The sequence below is a fragment of the Triturus cristatus genome, chromosome 10, assembly GCF_964204655.1.
Source record: "Triturus cristatus chromosome 10, aTriCri1.1, whole genome shotgun sequence".
NCBI classification, from domain to species: Eukaryota; Metazoa; Chordata; class Amphibia; order Caudata; family Salamandridae; genus Triturus; species Triturus cristatus.
Window position 1 is genome coordinate 872239963 of NC_140593.1, and position 25316 is coordinate 872265278.

The following is a 25316-nucleotide window of genomic DNA, read 5'->3' on the forward strand; positions in this document are numbered from 1 at the left end:
TGAGCCATACCTTTGACATTAGTGAACCACTCCTGTGTCTTTACTGACACGCACCGACAATGCTACTAGTGAAACGAAGTAACTGAACCACACAGGCAAATTTACTTACCCATATCGATAAACGTAACAAACAAACCCTAACTCATTGCTACACAAGCATTGAAATATTACCAATTGACACCATTAACCTATTTAATCACCACTAAAGTTTGCAGAACCACGGAGAGCGTGCACACGGACGTGCGCAAGATAGCCACCAAATAGTGGAGCTCTCGTTCAACGATCCGGTTTAACCTTCTCCTCGCGGACTGGAGCGGCTTCCAGCCTGATTAAATGGAGGCACTTCTCTAGTAAATATGAGAAGACTTTGACTTCTCTACTACATATGAGAAGACATTTACAAATGTAGGTCAGTACATTTACCATTCAGAGTGCTCTTTGCTTGGTATTTCTCTTCTTTCATTTTTTAAAAATGTTTATTGATTGCCAGAGTGCATCTGAACTGCCTGCAGAATGCTTGCTGACAGAAACAGCAGTGTTTTTTTTTTCTTTGAGCTGTTTCAATGCCTTGACTGCATTTCATTTCCTCTGAGCAAGCTGGCCCACATTTAAAGAACTGATTTTTCTCACTGGCCCTTTGGCTTGTTGTTTTTTTCTTGTTTTTACACTATTGCCTGAGAAGCCTGCTGGGTCAGTGGGAGAGCATGTGGTGCAGATTCATTCTTCAAGGGCCACAACGTAACTCTCTGGTCAACCTGAATTTTTGGCAAACTCATTCGCACCTTACCTGTTCCATCATTGTTGGGGTCACGAGCTTCGGCTGTGCTGCGCATCATCCCTTTCGGCGATTATAGAGACTTTTGTGCCTCTCTTCATCAGCAAAACTATTCCTCTCTACTGTGTTAAGCTTCTCCTGGCATCTTAAAACATTTGCTAATTTAACTTCATCTCAAGAGTATTGTTTTTTAATGTAGTTCTTGCTCTGTCTGCGCCCAACCTTTTTCCTCCTTATTTTATCACCATGGCTGAGGGAGGCAGTTCCCTTCATAAGAATGGATATCAAGGCAACTCATCCTCATATGCCCGCAAGGAGGGCGTTGGGTGGAAGCAAGCACCTCAAAAAAGACCCAGCTTCTCCTCAGAAGTCATCCCTCCCACTTACGATGGAGGATTTGATGGACAAACTCAAAATGCTAAAACCATTTATTTTAGAAACAACCACTTCTTTGAGTGACATGTTTATAAGTGGTCCATTATTGATGACAGGGTTTCTGATCTTGAGCTTAATCAACAACTGAATTTTGAAACACATCATTAAAAGTCACTGCCATTGTTAAAGAACTCGAGGCTCTTAAAAAGCTCACAGAGAGCTTAGAAAATTGAAATTGCCTGACTAATCTTCGCATTTATAGAATACCAGAGGGAGCAGAGGGAGGTGACATGATTGCTTTTCTTCAAATAAACCTGCCCAAGATAATGGCTCATGATGGCAGTTCTCCTCTGAACATTCAACGAGCTCACCGCCTGGGACCGAAAGTCTATAATGCCAGCTCTGCTCCCAGACCCATGGGAATCATAATTCTTTTTCTTCAATATGCTGACCTTATGCAGATTCTCTCTACTTCTAAGCAGCAAAAACAGATGATCTGTTCTGGTCACAAGATCTTTCTTTCACAGGATGTTTCTTTAGTTACTGCTGCCTTTGGTTACTGCTGCTCGTCGTAAAGAATTTTTGAGTCTACATCCACCCTTACGGGCTATGGGTGCGAGATATGTTCTTCTACATCCATGCACCTTTATGGTCCTATAAGGACCTCTCCAGCTCAACTCGAGGGCTTCATTCATCTCCACAGAATGGAGGCCATGGACACTAGCGGAACATGATTTCCTGTCACTTTTTTTACTTTATAGTCTCATTCTTCTGCCTCTCTTTGAGAGGTTGTTTAGTTTTGTATCCTTGTCTTCTTGTTTCTTAATTCAACAACTTATCTTCTTTTTCCAGGTCCTTTGTCTGTCATTGTTGATCTTCGTTGTCTCCTCATTTTTCCAAAGTTGTCTAGTCGGCCCTTGTTGGATTTGTTTTCCAGAGTATAATTTTTTTATAGGTGAGTTTGTCATATTTTTAGTGCATTTTTTCAGTTCTTTCTGGAGTCTCTGTCTCTCCTCCTGTTTCTCTCCTTTCCCATATGATTCTTCAGTCCTTTCCTCCTTTTAATCTTAGTTTCATATTTTCAGACCGGTTGCTCCTGGCCGACATATCTTTTATGGTGTTTCCTGTCACTCTCTCTTCAAATCCTTTTATCTTTTTGATGCTCATCTTAAGGCTTGAATCTCTTTGATTCACGGCCATACTCTCCTTCTCTTCCATCTTCTGGGTTTTTTGTAGACTCTTCCCCTTTGTTCCTGTTTTCTTTTCTAATCTATTCCTTCCCTCCCCTTTCTCTCTGCTTTTTTTCTATTTTTTTCCTACTTCATTCCTTTCAGGTCAAGCATTTGAGAACCCTTCTATACACTTCAGTATATACTTATATACTTTTAGTATGTACATATAAGTGTATGTACTTTGTGGGCTCTGGAGATCAGCCCTAGGACGTGACTGCTTCCACTTAGGGACATTTTTTTCTGTTCAACTGCCTTTATTTAACTGTCTTGATAGAAAACGACCAGCAGAGGTCAGTAAAATACCAGAATTGCTTTCTGCTGAGGGACTTTCTTTTTTCTATCAACTGTCTCTATTTAATTTTCTTCTTAGAAAACGACCAGCAGAGGTCAGTATAAATACCAGAATCACTTTAGGATTCTCTAGATTCCAGTCCATAGAAATTGCCTTCCACGAGCACCCATAGACAATAATATTTTTTTCAAATCTGGTATTTTCAGTGATATGACCACAGAAGGCTCTGATCTTATATTAAAAACAGAGCTTTGGACTATACCATTTCACGCTGAGAGGCAATATTTCTCTCCATGTTTTCCCATAACTGACGCGTCACGCAGTTTGGTGCTTACTTTCAGTCCATGTTAAAGAACAGTAGCTGTTTCAGCACCCAGGCTAATGTGCTGCATAGCTAAATATATATTTTTATTTGTCCTTTTTTTAATGAAATCTTATGGGTCGTCTCTGGGACCACAACCTTCCCTTGCATTTTTTTCCTTTTTTGTGTTCCTTTTCTGCCTTCTTACGTCATAAATCCAAGTCTTGTGGGTACATTTTGGATGGCGCGCTATCGTCATTACAACGAAATCGAAACTGAAACTTAGTTTCAGTTTCTCAGTTTCGGTGCTTGTGGGGCTATCTCAGCCCCCCGAGCACCGAAAAAGATGGGAGAGGTATCGTTGGAAAGGGGAGAATCTCCCCTCTCCCTTTTCCAATGGTACACTTCCCTTGTGGATCCCTGCTTGGGGTTCACCCCAGGAGGGCGATCCCCAAGCAGGGATCCACCCACTAGCACCAGGGAGGGGCGAGCGGCCCCCTTGGACAAGAGCCTTTGCGCCCCCATTGAGTTTTGGGAACACCAGTCTTTCTGCCCCCCCCGGGGGGCAGAAAGTCCACTAGCGCCAGTGATTTTTTATGCAAACATTTACTTAGGGTGGGGGCTGCCCAAAACGGTCATGCCAATGCCCCCACCCCCTTATCAACATTTTAGGCAAATAAAATTAGGGTGGGGGATGCCCAAAACGGGCATGCCAATACCCCCCCAAAAAATGTACAGTCTTTCTGCCCCCCCTGGGGGGCAGATGGGGCAGTAGCCCCGAATCTGCCCCCCCGAGGGGCAGAAAGCCCACTAGCGCCAGGGATTTTTTCCCCGCAATTTTACTTAGGAGGGGGCTGCCCAAAACGGGCATGCCAATGCCCCAACACCCACCCCACCTAAATTACAGCCTTTCTGCCCCCCCCCCAATCTGCCCTGCCGGGGGGGCAAAACACCCACTAGATGTCAGGGATTTATTTTGGGCAGTTAAAATTAGGGTGGGGGTTGCCCAAAATTGGCATGTCAATGCCCCCAACCCCCCAAAAAAAATTACAGTCTTTCTACCCCCCCTCCCCCCGGGAGGCAGTAGCCCTCAATCTGCCACCCCGGAGGGGCAGAAAGCCCACTAGCGCCAGGGATTTTTTCCCCGCAATTTTACTTAGGAGGGGGCTGCCCAAAACGGACATGCCAATGCCCCAAACCCCCACCAAAATTACAGCCTTTCTGCCCCCTGGGGGGGCAAAAAGCCCACTAGACGACAAGGATTTATTTTGGGCAATTGAAATTAGTGTGGGGGCTGCAAAAAAAGGGCTTGTCAATGCCCCCACCCCCACCCCCACCAAAAAAATGACAGTCTTTCTGCACCACCGGGGGCAGAAAGCCCACTAGTAACCGGGGATTTTTTTTTATTCATGTAGGAGTGGGGGCTGCCCATAATGAGCATGACAATACCCCCACCCCCTGTGCCTTCCTGTGGATTTTGGGCCCTAGCGCAGCCGGCACATAGGGAAAGCTAGCAAACCTGTAAATGTTTGAAAACTAGGCACCATGGGGAATTCAGTATGAGATGACTCGTGTCCCTCTCAGCAGGTTCTGTTACCCAGAAACCCTTGCAAACCACAAACTTGGTAAAATAAAACAAATTTTCCTCAAACTTCTGTTGTGGGAAAGTTCTGGAATCTGCGTGGATCCACAAATTTCGCTCTACACAGCATTCCCCCATGTCTCCTGATAAAAATGGTACCTCACTCCCGTGGGTGGGTCAACTACCCGCGACAGGCAAGGGCCCAAAACCTAGTGAGACGACATCAAAATTACCTATCACGAACCAACATGGTTTTCAAAGGGGGTCCCATGAGTTTTTGGCCCTGGGCTCGGCGGCCATCTAGGGAAACCTACCAAACGCACACATTTCTCAAAACTAGACACACGGGGGATTCCATGGAGGTATGGCTTGTGTGGATCCCAAAACGTTTTCTTACCCAGAATCCCCTGCAAACCTCAAATTTAGCTGAAAAAATCACTTTTCCCCCACATTTTTGTGTGGGTAAGTTGTGGCATCACCGGACTGACACAAATTTCCTACCACCCTGTGTTCCCCCAGGACTCCCGATAAAAATGGTGCCTCACTCGTGTGGGAGGCCCAAGTACCCGCGAGAGGCAAGGGCCCAAAACGTATTGAGGCGACATCAAAATTGCCTATCACAAAATGACCTAGTTTTGCAAGGGGGGGGGGGTCACCTGGGTGTTTGGCCCCGTACTCGGCGGACAGCTAGAGAAACCTATCTAACCCACACATATCTGGAAACTAGATACCCGGGGGATCATAGGTAGGTATGGCTTGTGTGGATCCCCCAACTTTTTCTTACCCAGAATCCCCTGCAAACCTCAAATTTAGCTGAAAAAATCACTTTTTCCACACATTTTTGTGTGGGAAAGTTGTGGCATCACTGGGCTGACACAAATTCCCTAACACCCAGCGTTCCCCCATGTCACCCGATAAAAATGGTGCCTCACTTGTGTAGGAGGCCCAAGTACCCGTGACAGGCAAGGGCCCAAAACGTATTCAGGCGACATCAAAATTGCCTATCACAAAATGACCTGGTTTTGTAAGGGGGGTCACCTGGGTTTTGGCCCCGTGATCGTCGGCCAGCTAGGGAAACCTACCAAACCCACACATTTTGAAAACTAGACACCCGGGGGATTCCAGGGAGGTATGACTTGCGTGGATCCCCCAACGTTTTCTTAACCAGAATCCCCTGCACACCTCAAATTTAGCTGAAAAAAATCACTTTTTCCACACATTTTTGTGTGCTAAAGTTGTGGAATCACCGGGCTGACACAAATTTCCTACCACCCAGCGTTCCCCCAGGTCTCCCGATAAAAATGGTGCCTCACTCATGTGGGAGGCCCAAGTACCCGCGACAGGCAAGGGCCCACAATTTATTGAGGTGACATCAAAATTGCCTATCACAAAACAACCTGGTTTTGGAAGGGGGGTCACCTGGGTTTTTGGCCCAGTGCTCACCGGCCAGCTAGGGAAACCTACCAAACCCACACATTTCTGAAAACTACACACCTGGTGGATTCCAGGGAGGTATGGCTTGTGTCAATCCCCCAACTTTTTCTTACCCAGAATCCCCTGCAAACCTAAAACTTAGCTGAAAAATTCCCCTTTTCCACATATTTTTGTGTGGGAAAGTTGTGGCATCACCCAGTTGACACAAATTTCCTACCAACCAGTGCTCCCCCAGGTCTCCCGATAAAAATGGTGCCTCAGTCGTGTGGAAGGCCCAAGTACCCGCGACAGGCAAGGGCCCAAAACGTATTGAGTTGAACTCAAAATTGCCTATAACAATAGGACGGGGTCAAAAACCCTGGTGACCCCCCTTGCAAAACCAGGTCGTTTTGTGATAAGCAACTTTGATCTCGCCTCAATACATTTTGGGCCCTTGCCTGTCGCGGGTACTTGGTCCTCCCACACAAGTGAGGCACCATTTGTATCGGGAGACCTGGGGTAACACTGGGTGGTAGGAAATTTGTGTCAGCCCGCTGATGCCACAACTTTCCCACATAAAAATGTGTGGAAAAAGTGATTTTTTTTCAGCTAAATTTGAGGTTTGCAGGGGGTACTGGGTAAGAAAATGTTGGGAGAGCCACGCAAGCCATACCTCCTTGGAATCCCCTTGTTGTCTAGTTTTCAAAAATGTAGAAGTTTGCTAGGTTTCCCTAGGTGCCGACAGAGCTAGGGTTCAAAATCTACAGCTAGGCACTTTTCAAAAAATGGGTCAGTTTTCACTGTGAAAATGTGGTGTGTCCACATTGCGTTTTGGGCCGTTTCCTGTTGGGGGCACTAGGCCTACTCACAGAATTGAGGTACCATTTTTCTCGGAAGACTTTGGGGAACTTGGGGTGGGTGGAATTTTGTGGATCCACGCAGATTCCAGAACTTTCCACCACAGAAATGTGAGGAAAATGAGTTTTTTTTTACAAATGTTGAGGTTTGCAAGGAATTCTGAGTAACAGAACCTGGTGAGAGCCACACAAGGCACCCCATCCTGGATTTCCCTGGGTGTCTAGCTTTCAAATATGTATAGGTTTGCTAGGTTTCCCTAGGTGCCGGCAGAGCTAGGGTTCAAAATCTACAGCTAGGGACTTTGCAGAAAAAAGGTCTGTTTTCACTGTAAAAATAAAGTGTGTCCAAGTTGCGTTTTGGACCATTTCCTGTCGCGGGCACTAGGCCTACCCACACAAGTGAGGTACCGTTTTTATCGGGAGACTTAGGGTAACACAGGGTTGTAGAGCAACTGTTATTATCTATAGACTTTTGATGCATTTCTTCCTTCCAAATGAAAGACAATGTGTATAAAAGAAGTCATTTTGAAAATTGACCTATAAGTCTCATGCTAGTATGGGTACTCACAATTTCGGAAATGTGCAAATATCTACTGTTTCTAAACTCTATATTTTGTTCCAATTTCAGAGATACAAACGTTTCTTTCATACCGATTTTTCCACGTATATATTTTCCCAAATTGATTGCTATATACCTGGAACATAATGAAAAAACATTGCAAGACACTGCTCATTGGCTCTGGGTTCGTCTGGTTCTTGGTGAACCCACAAGTCCTATATATCCCCACAACCAGAAAGGTCTACCGGATGTAACGATATATTGCTTTCAAACAGTTGTCACAATTAGAAGAAGTTACAGGTGAAAACGTTGGCACAAATGGCCGTTTGTTCCAACTAATTTTCAATTTTTCCTATATTTGACTGTTAGTTTCTATTAAGAAACCTTGAAGGATCTACACAAATGACCACTTGTTGAATTTAGAATTTTGTCTACTTTTTTAAAATGTATAGCTTTCCAGGATCCATTATTGCTTTTAAACCCATTTCTACCATTAACTGGAATGAGGTTGAAAGCACAAAAAATAGCAAAAATAGGCTATGTCCCAGAAAAATTCAAAAAATGTGTAAAAAATTTGTTTTTCTGACAAATGTCTGCTTGTTCTGAAAGCTGGGAAGATGTTGATTTCAGCACCACAAACCCTTTTTTGATACCATTTGTTCCCTTTTTTCCCCAAAAAAACAAAATTTAGCTGTATTTTGGCTAATTTCTGGGTCCCCTCCAGGGGAATCCACAAACCCTGGGTACCTTTAGAATCCCCATGACGTTGGAAAAAAGGATGCAAATTTGGCGTAGATACCTTATTTGGTCAAAAAGTTACAGGGGCCTAAGCGCGAACTACCCTAAAGAGCCAAAAAAAGGCTTAGCACAGAGGGGTAAAAGGCCTAGCAGCGAAGGGGTTAAATCAGAAATCTAAGTTTGAATACATCCCTAACAACATGCAGATGGCCTTCTACAGAACCATAACGAATAGATGATTGGTTGATGCCTGGCGATTACATAACCCCGACCTTTTAGAATGCTCTTTCTTCTCTCCTTCTCACCATTCCACCTCTAGAATTGATTATATTTTTGGGGATAAGAATCTTTCATAATATCTCACATATGCTGAACTAGGCCCTATCCTCATTTCGGATCACACTCCCGTAATTATCGATTTATAACACAGTAACTTCTGGACTCACTCTAACAGATGGCATTTTAACAACTGGCAACTACAGGATCAGAAATTTCTTTTGGGTTTTGAGCAATTAATTACTAAAGTTTTTGCAACTAATATTGGCCCTGACATTCAGTTTCGCCATGTCTGGGACTGTTCTAAGGCTACAGCTAGGTGGTATATCATTAACTATGTTTCGGGTGGAAAAAAAGCGGGCCCCAGGGAGTCTCCCACTCTTTTCCAGCATATAAAGAAATTGGAAAATGCCTATCATTCTTCTTCCTATAAAGATGTTCTAGACTAACTCATCCAAGACAAACTTGATTTCAATAGGTCTTACGTCACTAATGCTATAATGCTTTGTCAAAAATAAATGCCAAGTACTATAGTGCTTCCAACACAGCAGGTAAGATGCTGGCCAACTAGTTAAAAATTAAGAAACAGAGATCTAGGATTGAACTCATATATGATGCTTCTGGATGTAATTTGTTTAAAGATCAGTATGTTATGTTCCGTTTCGCAGAATACTATTCTCTCCTCTATACTGAGGATATTTTGCCCTCTCAGGATCTCTTGGAATCTTTCTTCCATTCAATTCCAAAATCTCAAACCCAATTGCTAGATTTCTCCACGCTTGAGGCTCAATTTTCCCTGGTAGAGATTTGCACTGCCATTTCTACACTCCCAAAAGACAAGGCCCCCGGTCGGGATGAGTTTACAGTCAAATTCTATTCTAAATTTCCTTCTCTTTTGGTCCCTCACTTGCTCTCTTTCTTTCAACACATTCTCTCTATGGATGCTAAAGCTGGCTCTTTACCAGAAGCTATGATTTGTTTGATTCCCAAAAAGGATAAAGGCTTAGGGGAATGCAAATATTATTGGCCAATCTCCCTTATTAACATGGATTGCAAAATGTTTTACAAAATGCTGGCTCTGAGTGCTAATGTTTTGATCCCCTCTTAAGTTGGTATTGAGCAATCAGGTTTCATTGAAGGGTTGTAACATTTCTGATAATTCTCGTACCTTTTTAAATATTATTCACACCACTAACAAGTCTAAGATCCCTTTGGCTGCAGTCACCTTAGGCACATAAAAGGCATTTGAATGTGTTCATTGTGATTTCCTTTTCAGAGCTCTTAAATGGCATGGTTTTGGCCCAGTCTTCTTACATTGTATCAAAGTATTATACTCCTTTCCCTCCACTTCTAGTTTCATTAATGGTCTTCAGTCTTGATATTTTCCCCTCAATAGAAGAACCAGACAAGGTTGCCCCTTTCCACATTATTATTTATTCTTGCTTTAGAGCCATTTTTTTAATCTTTCCGTCTTTCTCAAACTCTCATTGGTCACAAACAGAAGAATTGGCATGTTAAATTTACTGCTTATGCTGATGACATTTTACTGTATGTTTCTCATCCTTCAAACCTCTATGCCTGAGTTATTTTGTCTTTTATTTCATTACTCCTCAATGTCCTGGTATCAGCTTAATATTGATAAATCGGAAATGATGCCTCTTAACACATTTTTTCTTAAGGACATGTTTAAAGATGCTGGTTTCCTATGGAATTCCTCTAGGAATAAATGTTTAGGAATTCGTTACTTCCCTTCCATTAAGTAAACACTTAAGGCCAATATAAAAGCTCTACGGTTAAAAATTACTACCCTGGGGCGTGGCCAAGCTCTCAATGGAGTAGAACGCGCGCTACCGGGGCTCCGGGCTGCCGCCGGGGAAAACTGCATTGAAAGGCGGTACAGCGGCTGGGGAGACGCCTCCACTGGGGGCGAGAAGGCGGCGGAGAGGAGCGGGCTGCTTCTGGTTAGCTCGGGGAGCCTAGAGCTGACAGATAGAGGCGATCGTGATCGAGGTCGCGGAGAGGCCCTGGCTGGAGCGGGTGCGCCCACCATTTTGTACGTCCCCCTCTGTTGTGCCGTGGAGGAGCTGCGCGGTCTGGCCGGGCACCTGGATTCGCCGGCGGAGACACATTGATGGCCTGTGTGGAGACGAGGTGGCCGGGGAGCGGCAGTTCGGCGCCCTCGGTGCTCGACGGGGGCAGCGGCGTTGGAGGGGCGGCCCAGGCTGGTGAGGGCGCGCCCGCCATCTTGTGCCCCTGGAGTTGCCGAGCTGTGGAGGAGGCGACCTCTGCTGCCGGGAGTTGGGGCCGTCGGAGGCGCAGTGTGAGCGGCCTGGATAGAGGTGAGGTGGACGAAGGGTGACTGCGGCCCGAGCTCCTTGTCCTGCGGGCTGCTGAGGGGGAGGAAGGACTGCGGAGGCGGGGAAGACCGCGACCGCTATCGTGAGGCCTGCACCGGGGAACCCTGGGAGCACTGCTTGCTTTGGGGACGGCGGAGCTGTTGAGGCGACCGGAGCTGCGGAGGGGCTTAGACTGGAGCTCTTGACCTGAGGCTATTGTCAGGGACACCTTGGCCTGCTTCTGACGCTGTGGGTTGCTGTGTCGCTGCCGCCCCGGATTTGGGAAGAACCGCCCCAGTGCTTGGCTTGCGACTGTCCTCCCTGCGCGCCCCGGGTCTGCCTGGCGCGGCGCGCCCCTGTCCTGCATCAGGAGTGGCCTGGGGGCCAAGTCTGGCGTGTCGACTTGAGACGGCAGTGCCCCGCTCTCTTGATTGCCCCACCTCCTGGATGCTGATCGGTGTGTGGACCGGGGCCAAGCTGCGTGGGTCTGGCGGGGCCTCAGGTTGTGGGGGTCCGCTTGCTGCTGGGCCCCCGTTGCCTGGGGAGTGGAGAGCCCGCCCCCTGGAGATAGACGGTCGCCCGCCGGTGTCGGCCTTCTGCAGAGGAGTACCAGGATCCCCTGGGGGCGCTGAGCAGACGTTGTTGGGGGTGCGGCGCATATCACTGCCTTGGGACATCTGATGGCTGAGCGGGGGGGGCCCTGGGACGGAGATTCGTTGGATCAGTGACTGGCAGCACGCACGTCTCGAGGGTGGTCTCTACCTGTGCGGGCCCCGGCGCCCCATCACCCGCTAGACCCGGAGTTCACGCCCTGCGACGCTGCGACCTGGGCTTGCATCCCCCGGGCCCGGAGTGGAGTGTGACCCCGAGTTGGGCGGTACGCTGATCTGCCCGGGAGCCCCTGGGTGCTGGCTGGCCTGCCCGGTGGTTGCAGCGGTGTGGAGGGGCCCTGAGCGGACTGGTCGGACTGCCGTGGTGGCCCTCCTGTCGGGGTGGAGCGGGGCTGCACAATGACGCGCACTAAACCGGGGAGGGTGCCGCCGGCGGCCTCTAAGGACACCACCGTGAAGGAACTCTGGAGTAAGCCCGGTGCGGCGCCGGCGGGCCCCTCATCGTTGGGGGCGGGGGCCTCGGCTGAGCCGGTGACGCAGTCCTTTATGGCGCTCTTTATGCAAGATCTTAAGACTGAAATTGGCTCGCTGCGCACAGAGGCCCAGGCCTGCTTTAAGGAGCTCTGGAGGGACGTGGGGGAGCTTGGGGACAGAGTGGATGACATGGAAAAGACCCTCGATGCCCGCACAGAAGACCAGGAACACCTCTGGCAGCGGATCGCGACCCTGGAGGAACAGCATGTTGAACTCCAGATCCGGCAGGAGGATTTGGAAAATAGGGGGCGACGCAACAACATACACATTCGGGGAGTCCCGATTGGAGCGGAGGGTGAGGATATCATGACCTTCGTGGTGGATCTTCTTCATGAACTCCGGGGGGACGATGATGCCTCGCTGCCGGCCCTAGACCGGGCGCACAGGGTCTCTGGGCCGCCTGGGAGACCTGGCCTCATCCCTGACATCCTGACACGGGTCCATTTCTTTGTCGAAAAGGAAGCCATCTTGAAGGCGACTCGGGACAAACCCGAAATCATGTACAGAGGTGCCCCGATCCAACTGTTCCAGGACTTGGCCCCCACGACCCTCAGACGCCGGAGGGCTTTCAGACCGATCACTGACAAGTTGAGGGACCTTAACATCCGTTACCAATGGGGCCATCCTTTCGCCCTCATATTCCAATGGGAGTCCAGACGCCGGGTGCTGCGTTCATACAGGGAAGCGGCGCAGTTGCTTCAGATCCCGGACACCCCGCCGGTCAGCCCCTCGCGACGCGCTGCTGGGCCTCGCGTCCCGCTCAAGCCCAACTGGTCCAGAGTGAGCCGTTCGGGGAGGCCTCTCTCCCCTGCTGCAAGCAGATCATCGCGGGACAAACAGGATATAATACAACATATTCGATCTTTGGAAGGAGGCTCGTCGCCGGCGGGATCGCAGGAGTCCGCCCCCAAATGAACCTCCATGTTTACAGCACTGTTCATACCGCGGGCCCCCCGGGAGGGGAGGGCTCGCTGCCTGTCCACCCAGTGTCTGTCTTGACCCCGCCTCAACGCCACGACCACCCCATGTGGGGTGTGAAGGATGCCTGCCTTTTTTCTTTTGACACTGCGGCTCCACGTGTGGGGCGGTGGCCCGGAGCTGCCCCCGGTGTAATTGGTGTACGGTGATGGTGACGACGGACCCCCACTCCTATTCTTGGGAGAGTGACATCTCCGGGATAGCCTGTGCCACTGTGCCTGGCCACTCCCTAGACTGGAATAGGCCTTGTTGGCCATGTTGGCCGTTTTGCTGTTTCAGTTATTACCCCCGACCCTACCCTTCTTCTTCCCTCCCTCTTCTCTTCCTACCCTTCTGGCGGGGGGGACCCGTGGGTGAGTGGGGGACCCTGGCGGGGATACTTACACCAGCAGACCAGTACCCATGACCACTGTACCTTCCTGGAAGGTTGTTTCTCTGAATGTGAAGGGGCTTAATTCACCTAGTAAAAGGCACCAGATCTGGAGATACCTGTTACAACAGGGCCCTGACATAATTTTCCTGCAGGAGACGCACCTCCTTAAAGCTGATGTAGCTCGAATGGCCCACCCACATTTCCCTCATCGGTTCTGGTCTTCAGCAGCCACCAAGACAGCGGGGGTAGCCATTTTCTGTCGGGCGGGTTTTCTGCAGGGGTACGTGAAGGTACTCGGGGACACTGAGGGCTGGTTCCTGAGGGTCGAGCTCATGAGAGGACACCGCACACTTACACTTTGCAATCTCTATGACCCCAACCAGGGTCAAGATGCCTTTCTGCGCGGGATAATTCGGGAGTACCTTGAGCCGGTGGGTTCGGACCTCATAGTTGGGGGTGATTTCAACTTGGTGTGGGACGCGGAGCTGGATCGCTGTGGAGGAGCCTTTCATGGGGTGGGGGCCATGTCTGCAACAGTGAAAAAATCCCTTACTGCTCTAAACTTGGTAGATGTCTGGCGCTACCACTCTCCGGGGCTGAAGGATTACACCTATTACTCACACGCAAATCGCTCCTACTCACGCATCGACATGCTTTTTGTCTCCCACCTTTTGCTTAAGGACACTATGTCGGCGTCCCACTCAAGCATCTCGGTCTCTGACCATGCCCATGTGGAACTGTTGCTCCACGAGCGCCTTGCTCGATCACCCCATTCGCATCGCTGGCGGTTCCCGGACCACATCCTGCGAGACCCGGTCGATAGGGAGGAAACACAGGCGGCCATCCTTGCATACTTCGAAAATAATGATCTACCAGGGACCCCTCTCCCCCTTGTGTGGGATGCCTTCAAGGCTACGATACGGGGCACCCTCACAGCTATAGCCGTCGCTCGGGCGCGAGAGGCCCAACTATACGAAACTAAGCTTGCACGCAAAATTAAGACGCTGGAAAAGATGAACCAGGACCGACCCTTGGCGGCCCATAAGTGGCGTTAGCGGTCTTCCGGGGTCAGCTCCGCGCGCATAGGACGAACAAGGCGGAATGGGCGCTACTTGCGGTCCGGCAGCATTTTTACGACGGCGGTGACAAAGTGGGCACTGTCCTTGCGCGGCGCCTGCGTACGCGGGCGGCCAAGGCTCATATCGCAAAGCTGCAGGGGGCAGGGGGAGCTTGGGTGACCACTGAATCTGCGAAGCTTCAAGCGTTCCACGACTACTACTCCTCTCTATATGCGGGAGACCCCCCGGAGCCCGCATCGATAGCGGCGGCCCTGGGCGAGTGCGATTGGGAGCCACTGAGTAAACACCACTCTGAGCTTTTGGAGGAGTCCTCCCATTAGGCAAAACGCCTGGGCCTGACGGGCTCCCGGTGTCGTTTTTTCGTACCTTCCTGCCGCAGTTACAGCCGTACCTCCTACGTCTATTCAACTCATTTGCGGAATCTGGGGGGCCGTCTCCAGATATGGCGATGGCAGAGATCGCCCTCATCCCGAAGCCGGGGAAGGACCACACCCTCTGCTCCTCTTACCGGCCCATAGCCCTGCTAAATACCGATCTCAAACTGTATACCAAAATTCTTGCCAAACGACTCTGTGTCCACTTGCCCAACCTTATTGATCCGGACCAGGTGGGGTTTATCCACCAACGCCAGGGTGCGGACAATGTACGTCGCATAGCCCACATTGTAGGGAAGGCCAGGCACTGGGGAATTCCGGCCTGTCTCCTGTCACTCGACGCTGAAAAAGCGTTCGACCAGGTGGACTGGGCGTTCCTCTGCGCAGTTTTACAGAAGATAGGGCTTGGACCTAAAATGGAGGTGCGCATTATGGCCCCTTATATCTCCCCCGCGGCTGGAGTGCGAGTGAACGGTCAGCTCACGCAGCCCTTTCCCATCTGCAGGGGCACCCGGCAGGGTTGCCCCTGTCACCCCTGCTATTTGCCCTAGTGGTGGAACCGCTTGCTATCCTAATTTGCCAGTCCCCGGCTATTAAGGGCATCACTCTTAGGGGCCGAGACCATAAGATTGCCCTCTTCGCTGACGATCTTCTCCTCACGTTGTCTGACCCCTTAAGCTCGCTTCCGGCGGCACACTCGCTGCTTCAAACCTATGAGCATGCCTCCGGGCTTAAAATTAATCATACAGAGTCCTGGGCGCTTAAACTCACGATCCCAGAGGAGGAGATTGCAGCGTTACGGACTTGCGCCCCCTACCAATGGGCGAGCGATCGGCGAGATACCTTGGCCTTAACCTGACCCCGGACCTGGCCACCTGGACGCAGGCCAATTGGCAGGAGTGCAAACGCTCGGTCTTGGAAGACTTGTGCACCTGGAAAGCTCTACCGCTTTCTTGGCTCGGCCGTCTCAACGCAATCAAGATGTCCATATTGCCAAAGATCCTCTATCTTTTTCAAACCTTGCCGACGCCTATACCGGAACACCACATCCAAGGGTTGCAACGTGAACTGATCTCATTCATATGGGGAGGTAAGAAGCCGCGATTTTCTAATAAAATTCTGAAGCTCCCCCGGGACAGGGGCGGTCTTGCCTGCCCCAACCTACTGGACTACTACTGGGCGTCGCATCTCCACTTCATTCTAGAATGGGGAGCGTGGGAAAGCGAAAAAGTTTGGTTCCACATGGGCAGGGCAGTTACGTGTCGCCCGATTTGGGATCATGCTTGGCTGCCTCGAGCGGCGCGCCATCGCAGTGCGTACATGGCGGTTCCCACTAAGACGGTCCTTGAGATCTGGGACAGGGCGGCGGTCCGTAGGGGCCTTACCACCTTCCCCTCACCCCACACCCCTATCGCTCGCAACCCACAGTTTCCGCCGGCATGTCGCCCGCCCTACTTTGAGAACTGGACTGAATCCAGTTGTAGGACGATTAGAGACCTCTTTGTGGGGGGGGGGGATTCAAAACCTTTACCCAATGCCAACGGGAATTTGGACTAACGGACAAGGACAAATTTCAATATATACAACTTCGGCATTGGGTGCAGGGCTTCTCTCTAGTGCAGGCGGCCACACGGCCATACACTCCATTCGAGCAATTGGCGCGTACATTTGGCACCTATAAGGGTCTCATCTCCCGCATATACAAAGTGCTTCAGCATACACAGCGTCTTGGTCCCCACCCATACCAGTTGCGGTGGCAGAACCTCTCTGGCTCAGGTGTTACTCCTGCTCAGTGTGCAAGGCTTTGGAGCGATATTCCCAGAACGTTCCGTAGCATTCCCCAACAAGAATCGGCCTACAAGGTGATGACCCAATGGTACTATACCCCTGCCCGACTCCAGAAGATGTTCCCCAAGGTGTCCCCGCTCTGCTGGCGCTGTACTCAAGCGTTGGGTGATTTCATCCATATTTGGTGGGCGTGTCCACTTTTGACTACCTACTGGAAGGAAGTCCTCAGCCACATTAAGCGTGTACTGGGTTACCCCCTGCCGGAGGACGCGCTCATGATCGTTTTGGGTCTCCGACCAACATCTAGGCGAGCCATGACGGGCCGCGATTGGCACTTGAGCCTCCACATGCTGGGCGCAGCAAAGCAAACAGTAGCGTTATATTGGAAGGAGGCAGAGACACCTTCCATTAATGTGTGGTTTACCCGCTTATGGAAGGTGGTGGCGATGGAGCTGCTCACGGCACGCCTTCAATTCAGGGATACTAAGTTTCGGACCCTTTGGAAGCCCTTGGTGGACCACCTGGGGAGGATAGAGCATTCTAGTTTACAACCGCTGCAATTACGGGCCCTAAAGTTGTTTGATGATGAGATTCGCCCGACTGACCCAGGGGTTTTTTGGAGGTCCACAGGGCAATTGCCCTTATCATCGGAGGGTCACTAACTCCAGGTGTGTGCACCATGGTCTTACTTCCTCATTACACTTTTACACATCACCACAAATGTACTATGGGCCCCCTGGGGACAGCACATCGAGATTAGGAGAGATAAGCTGAATACGGGCAGCGAAGCCCTGCATTCCCTGCCCTCCCGCCAGGTCCATTCCCCCTTCCCCCGGCGATCCCCCCCTCTCCTCCCGCCTTCTCCCCTTCTTTCCTGGTTTGTCTTCTTTTCAGGAATCATAGAGGTTGAGCGATGGGACAGTGTCATGGTACCATTGAGCGGAAGCGCCTTTCCATCCGCCCCAGACTTCTTGAGGGTTGCGGGTTGGACGGGGTGCCTCACATTGCACTGTAAGAAATGTATATGTCATAGCGAACGAAACTAGCGCAGGCCTGGCTCAGTGTGCAATGTTTACTTGACCTGCACATGGTAGCGATAGACGCCGGATTGGGGAATGTGTCCTTTCTGCTTGGCTTAGCTGGGCTCCTGTTGATGACTAGGCTGCAATACCTGCTGCACCTGTTTTATCTGATCTCCAGGCTTGCGTGAACACGTCTGCAGACATGCTTTGGGGCAACAGGCGCGCTATGTGTGGTAAGCTGAGCCGTGCTGCGACCAACAGGACAATGTTACAAGTATTTTACTGAGTGTGCACGATAGGGAGACGATAGGGCGCAGTGTCTAGTGGGCGGGGGGATGACCCTGTGTATAGCGTATATTGCTGGACCTAAGATGTGAGGTGCATGAGACCTGCTCTGTCCTATCGCATTTGTCTTATGAAGCTATGATTTTTTGCTGCCGGCCACAGTGGTTGTAGGCGTACAGCTGTGTACTTTGACTGATCGCACCTCTCAATAAATAAAAAGTTGCAGATTAGCCACCATTAAAATTATGTTTTTGCCCATTGTTAACTTTTCAATCTATCAGGTGACTTGTAGAGCATGACTACTCACCCGTAAGGGTCTCAAGACACTGGGGGGGTAGGAGGGGGGATGCTGATCCATCAAAAGGCACTGTGGTTAAATCAAAGCGCTGGGTCTTTTCGGTCCATCGTGAATTTAGGCAGTGACGGTGATTGCCTTAGATGGAGAGGCAGGGTGTTCCAGGTCCTTGCTGTGAGGTAGGAGAAGAATCTTCCTCCTGCTGTGGTCTTGTGGATATGTGGGATGGCGTCCAGGGCCAGATAGGTGGAGTAGAGGTCTAGGGTAGGTGTGTGGAATGTGTGGCGGTGGTTGAGGTGCGCAGGTCCTATGTTGTGTAGGGCTTTGTAGGTGTGTGATTGTGGAGCTTGAAGTTGATTCTTTGGTTGACTGGGAGCCAGTGGAGGTCTCTTAGGTGGCTAGAGATGTGGCTGTGGAGAGGGGTATTGAGGCGGAACCTAGTTGAGGCATTTTGAATGTTCTGCAGTTTCTTGAGGAGTTTCTGGGTGATGCCGGTATAGAGTGTGTTGCCGTAGTCGAGTCTCCTGCTGGTGAGTACTTGTGTGACCATCTTTCTGGACTCTGTGGGGATCCACTTGAAAATCTTTTGGAGCAGGCGTAGCGTGTAAAAGCAGGATGATGAGACAGCGTTGATCTGGTGCTTCACGGTGAGCGAGGAGTCTAGGGTGATGCTGAAGTTTCGTGTGTGGTCTGTGGGTGTGGGGGATCCAAGATCTGCGGGCCACCAAGAGTCATCCCAGGTGGAGATGGTGGAGCCCAGGACGAGAACTTCAGTCTTTTCTGAGTTTAGGTTGAGGCAGTTCTCTTTCATCCAGGTGGTGACAGCCATCATCCTGTTGTGGAAGTTGTTCTTGGCGACTGTGTGGTTCGTTGGTGAGTGAGAGGATCAGCTGGGTGTCAATGGCGTATGAGATGATGTTGAGTCTGTGGTTCCTGACGATGGCAGCGAGCGGGGCCATGTAGATGTTGAAGAGAGTGGGGCTCAGGGAGGAGCCTTGTGGCACTCCGCAGCTGATCTCTGGAGGTTCAGAGTGGAATGGTGGTAGTCTGACTCTCTGTGTTCAGCCGGTAAATAAGGAGTGGATCCATTCCAGGGCTTTATCGTGGATTCCGGTGTCGTGGAATCTTGTGCATAGGGTGCGGTGGGAGATGGTGTTTAAGGTGACTGAGAGGTCCAGGAGGATGAGGGCTGCAGTTTCGCCTCATTCGAGAAGGGTGCAGATGCCATTTGTGGCAGCGAGGAGGGCGGTCTCTGTGCGGTGGTTGCTTCGGAAGCCCAATTTGGAAAGGTCCAGGATGCGTTCCGCTTTGATGAACTCGGAAAGTTGGGCGTTGATGGCCTTCTCGATGACCTTGGCTGGGAAGGGGAGCAGAGATATGGGTCTTGAAGTTCTTGAGGTCCTTCAGGTTGGCAGAGGGTTTAATCAGCAAGGGTTTTATCTCTGCATGTTTCCAGTCTTCCGGGCAGGTGACAGAGTTGATGGAGCAGTTGGTGGTGCGGCAGAGTTCGGGAGCGATGAAGGTGCCAGCTTTGTTGAAGATGTTGTGCGACCAGGGGTCCGAGTGTGCTCCAGAGTGGATGCTCTTCATTATCTTGAGGGTGTCGTCAGCAGTGAGGGGAGTCCAGATGGGCAGGGTCTGCTGGCGTCTGGTGTCGTTGGGTGCGGTGTTTGCTAGTGGGGTGAGAGGGTTATGGGTGTCGATGCTGTTAAAGCTGTTGGAGATCTCCTTAATCTTGAGGTGGAAGAAGGTGCTGAGGTTGTTGCAGTGGTCTTGGGAGGGTATGATGCCTGCTGTCTCTGTGTTGAGTTTGGCCAATTCTTTGACCACGGCGAAAAGTACTTTGCTATTGAGTGCATTGGCATTGATCCTTTCTGGTAGGGCCGCTTTCTTTGTTGTTCTAATGAGGTGGTGGTGTGTGGTGACAGCAGTTTTGAAGACTGAGTGGTCTTCTTGGGTCTTGCTGCTCCTTTATCTCTTCACTAGCTGTCTACAAGTGCGTCTGGACTTATGACAGGCAGAGGAGATCCAACTGGCTTTTTTAGAGTGTTGCTTGCCTTGCACTTTCTTGAGGGGAGCCAGTGTGTCAGCCCAGTTGGAGATCCATCGGTGGAAGTTGCGTACTGAGGTACTGGCGCCTGTGGAAGTCGGAGGTGAGGTTTTGTTGAGGGAGGTTGCCAGCTGTTCTATGGTGAACTTGTTCCAAGTTCTGCAAGTGTAGTGGTGGATGTGGTGGTCTATGGTGGGTTTAGTGAAGGGGATATTAATGCAGCGGTGATCGGTCCAAAGCAGCTCAGTGGTGTGGCTGAAGGTGATGTTGTCACTGGCGGAGAAGATGGGGTTGAGCATGTCTCCTGCTTACTGGGTTGGGGAGGTGACCCGTTGTTTGAGTCCGACGGTGGAGAGGTTCTCCACGAGGGACGATGTGTTCTTGTCATTGGGATTGTCCAGGTGAAAGTTGAGGTCGCCGAGGAGGATGTAGTCGGAAGTGGCGAGAGTGTGGGGAGAAAAGAAGTCAATGATGGAGTCGCTGAGGGTGGACGGGGTCCAGGGATCTGTAGATGAAGGTGTAGCAGAGGGTGGTGTTCGGGTTTGTCTGGACCTGGAAGTGGAGGTGCTCCATTTTGGTCAAGTGGTTGTCCGACTGGGTGGTGAGACGGAGGGTGTTTTTGTGTACAATGGCGATGCCTCCCCCAGTTTGTTGATGTGATCCTTGTGGATGATCCTATAGCCGTCTGGGATGGTGGTGGTGATGTCCGGGTGGAGGTGGAGCTCATCCAGGTTTCCATGAGGAAAGCGATATCGGTAAAGACAGATTTGAGTTGGTCCCAGATCTCCACGTGTGTTTGTGGCAGGAGTGTCTGTTGAGCAGAATACAGCGGAGACTGTCGGGTCTGATGTTGGTCGGTCGTGGGGTGGGTTAGGCTGGTGTGCGGTAGGAGGTGAAGGTGCGGCTGCAGTTTCGTCAGGAAAAAGGGCCCTGATTGTTATTCAGCAGTGACAGGTGACAGGCGGCAGGGGGTGTGGAGTCCGGTGTTGAGGGCGTGGAGGGTGCAGGCGTTGTAGCATGGATGGTCGGATGACATGGGTCCATGGTGCTTGACTTGGTCCAGGCGCATTTGGTGCACCAGTGGTGCACCTATTCTGTGCAAATGCTGCGCTACCATACAGTGACCACCATTGAGTAACTATTACTTACAAATGCTCCTTCTTCCGCTCCCTATGCCTTTTTCTGTTCTATCGATAGTTCTTATGGAATAAGCATTCAGCTCACATTTCTTAATCCAAATTCAAGAAGCTTAAAACTAAGGGGGGCATTTTCACAATATCATTCTGTCTTTGCTTCTAAGCAGATTTGGTCTTCCTTAGACTTCTCTAATCCCACTTTGGTTCCTCTTTGGCGATCTCTTGAACTTTCGCTCATTTCCCCTCTTTCCGTCCTTCAATTTGTCTTTATTTCCCCAAAACCACGGCACGTCTTCCCCCTCGTTACATCATTCTAGCAGCATTGCCAAAAACATAATTTCCTGGCTATAGTCTCCTTCTCAACTCTTGCTTCTATAACCCATCTGGCATAACTCTGCTATCACGGTATCTAATAAAGTCCTTAACTGGCCCTCTTGGCTTGCCACAGGTATTACCACCTTCTCCCAACTCATTTCTAATGATCAGTTTATATCCTTTGAGGAATTGCGTAGTCCTTTTCGTCTTCCTCCTACTCATAGAAATAAATATGCTTTACTTATAGATACTCTTCGCATTAATATTATTACTCATTTCTTTATTGTGAATAACTCTTTTGTTGATCCTATATTCCCTTTCACTTTCTCTGAAGAAGTCAAAGCTGCATTTATCTACAAGCAGCTTTCTATCCAAGACTCAGATAGGGCCTAAACCATAACCAAACTCGCCTGGGAACAAGATCTTCAGACTTCTTTTTCAAGCACTTTATGGAATAAATTGTGGCATAAAATACATCACACTTCTCGTTCTGCAACACATGACTCGGATTATGGCTTTTTTCAACAATAGGCTGTTCTTAATTCAAAACTGGCCCAGGCAAAGTGCTCGGCTAGTTCCCAGGATGTTTGGGGGTGCGGCCGAGCTGTTTGCCAGGGCTGGGTTTGGGCCGATTTTGTTACAGGGGCCAATAATGCAGCTATGCTGCAAATACAGCCCTGTAACAAAAACGGCCCGAGGAGCCCAAAACCGGCCCCATCCTGGCGGTCCACCTGGGAATTGTCCTGGATCTTCTACTGGAGATTTTCTACATATGTTCTTTCTTTGTCCTAAACTTTTATCTTCCTGGCGGTGTGTTTGGCATAAAATCTCCCAGCTCTTCTCAGTCTCACTTCCTTTTCACATTGTTAATCTTTTTACTGGCAGCTATTTGAATATTTGGTCAGGTGACAAGATTAAAGGTATGTTAGTGGATCTTTTTCGGTTGTCTTCCAAGTAATTTCCTGCGATTGGAACTTTTTTGACATGGTATCTTTATTTGCATGGTGGAACTTAATTTGTCATAATCACATACTGGATACCTCTTACTCATCCTCATTACACATAGCCATTAAAAGAGATTTTGTTTGGCTTCCCCTGACCTCCTACCTTTCATGCACTTTCTCTAGCAATATTAAAAATGCTGAGGTTGCTAAACCTCCATGAATTCAATTATTTTTGGTCTTTCTTTTTGTACATTTCAAGTCCCATTTTATAGCTCTCTGCGCCCCTCTTTTACTCACATCTGTTTCATTTCCTTACCATCCTCTTTTTCTTTATTAGTCATTGATTATTTAGAATCTCCTTTTCCTCTTTTCTCTTCCTTCAACTCCACATCACACCGTATGAAAACTTCATAAAATGCTGGTTGTATTTTACTACGACTTTGCCTTTTTCGTTTTTTATGGGATTTGTGTTTATTTGTATTATATTTATTATTGATTTTATGCTTATTTTATTATTTTTCCTTTACTGTAATACATGTCTCAATACTGAGTTTACTCTTATATGTTGCTGTATTTCCCTTTGGTTCTGTTTCAGTAAAGCATTTTTAAACTTAAAAGATTTGCAGAACCATCTGTTCAACTGTAGTGCATCACTCTACCCCTTTCTTAGACCAACCAAACATTTATTTTACCATACTTTCAAAGATACCATAAACATTACTGGACCTGTCCAAAACATAGTTGAACTTCATCTGACACTTTATTGAACTGAACCTACAGCTTTAATAAACCCCAAATACAACTTTATGGCCTATGCTTACAGTTTTATTGAACCAGAAATAAAACTTTACTCAATTACACCAGCACCTTTATCAGTAAACACACGATTGTAATGAACCTCCCTAAGACTTTGCTGAACTTCACCTACAATGTTGCTTAATCAAACCAAAAATAAAACTGAATAAACACTAATGGATCACAACTGCAATTTTTATTAAACCATTCATACATGTTTGCTGAATAACGGGCTGTACCTGACCTGAATGACCCCAAAACTATAATGAAGAACCCTTACAATTTTACTAGCATACACTTAAAGATTTTCTTCCCCACTCTTACAATACATTCAGTCAATACATCCTTCTATACATTCCCACACTGATAACTCAACTGAACTACATCAAGTTCACCTAACCATGGCTACAACTTTACCGAGCCACTCATACAACTTTTCTGTAACTTACCTGCTACTTTACTGGCCCACATTTACAATGTAACTGACCCACTCCTTTACTCATTCACAAATGCAATACTTCTAAACAATATTTGGAACTTGCATTTGTGTATGAGAGCCTTACCTGGACATGAAGTTGTGAAACACTGCTGGGCCTGCATCTCCTCTCCTCTGCAGTGCCAAAGCACATCCTTTGGGGGGCTACTGCAGACCCTTTTCCTTGTTTGTACTCCTGTGCCACAGGATCTGCTGCAGCTGTCCCATGGGCTCCAGGGCCCCCAGAGGCCACAGAATCGTTCATCTGTGGGTATCCAACCAGAAGTCTCATCTCCATCCCCACAATCTGCTATCCCATTGCACACCTACACAAGAAGGATAGAAAAAAAACACAGAGGTGAAAGAGACTGGCTAAGAATTAAGTGGGCAGAGAGGAGGAAAGAAGAGAGGGGGGAGGAAAGGAAAGTAGGGAGGAAGATTTGCATCTTATGAGACGTGAACAGCTTACAAAATTGCAATGTTTTAATGATGGGATTTTTACATCAACATTATTGTGAATCTTGGGACTTTCTGGTGCATTACATTGGTATGAATTAATGCTGTTTTGTACCCATACAGTAAAGTATTAATTTTTTTAAATAGGAAGAACAGAGGCGATGGATAGTTGGATATGGAATGCTCTATCTGGTCTCTGATGCTTACCTGTTTAAATGAGATACATTTGCCATCTCCACATGAATACTCTTCACATGGGGGCGCTGTCTGGTTCTTGTCTCTGGGTGGAGCAGCAGTGCTGATCCCACCATCTGCAAGCAAGGCATTGAGAGCGAATCAAAAAGACTACAGTAACTGATATGTCCACAGCACGCTGGTGCAGACATAAAAGCATCCCATTACTAGCATCTCCATGATATGGTCAATTACTGCTAAAGGCCCTCAGAGGAGCAAACGTTTGGCCCAAACCTATATCCTTCAAGAATATACATTTATATACTGTAGGATATTGGGTTATTAGTTGTGAGGCCTGCACACGTAATATGTCAACAATTGTAATTAATGGGAACCAAGCACCCCATTGAAGAGCTTGCCTCTCTCAGGGTAGTGAGGCAGAGCTGTCAATGGCCTACTCAGGGGAGGTGGTGTGAGCCAGTAATCACTATTCACTGGCAGGCATTAATAACACTCAATAAATGATTGTCCAGTCAGTACTTTTTCTATAGAAAAAGGAGAAGTACATTTATTAACACACACTACTAAATATTATGCAATAAAATAAATATATATCTATATATATATATATATATACCTATATATATATATATATATATATATATATATATATATATATATATATATATATATATATAGATATAGATATATATATATATATAGATATATATAGATATAGATATAGATATATAGATATAGATATATAGATATAGATATATATACATGTTATAAAATACCATAGATGACATTGCATACTGGCAACTGATCCTCTAAAGGAGTCATATAAGCATATCAAGTAAGTCTATTGGCTTAGTGAAAGTCAGTGTCTGCTGGTC

The 25316-nt window shown here is 48.5% G+C and overlaps 1 protein-coding gene across 1 annotated transcript in view; it reads right to left on the minus strand.

Annotated features, from left to right (window-relative positions):
* The window catches only part of LOC146796142 (SCO-spondin-like), a 1481201-nt gene that overhangs the window by 1229816 nt on the left and 226069 nt on the right, over nt 1-25316 (minus strand). Inside the window, exons 33-34 of the mRNA XM_085631266.1 lie at nt 24454-24557; nt 23879-24116 (exon numbers count right to left, since the gene is read on the minus strand). Coding sequence (XP_085487392.1) covers nt 23879-24116; nt 24454-24557 — 342 coding nt within the window. The remainder of the gene's footprint in view (nt 1-23878; nt 24117-24453; nt 24558-25316) is intronic.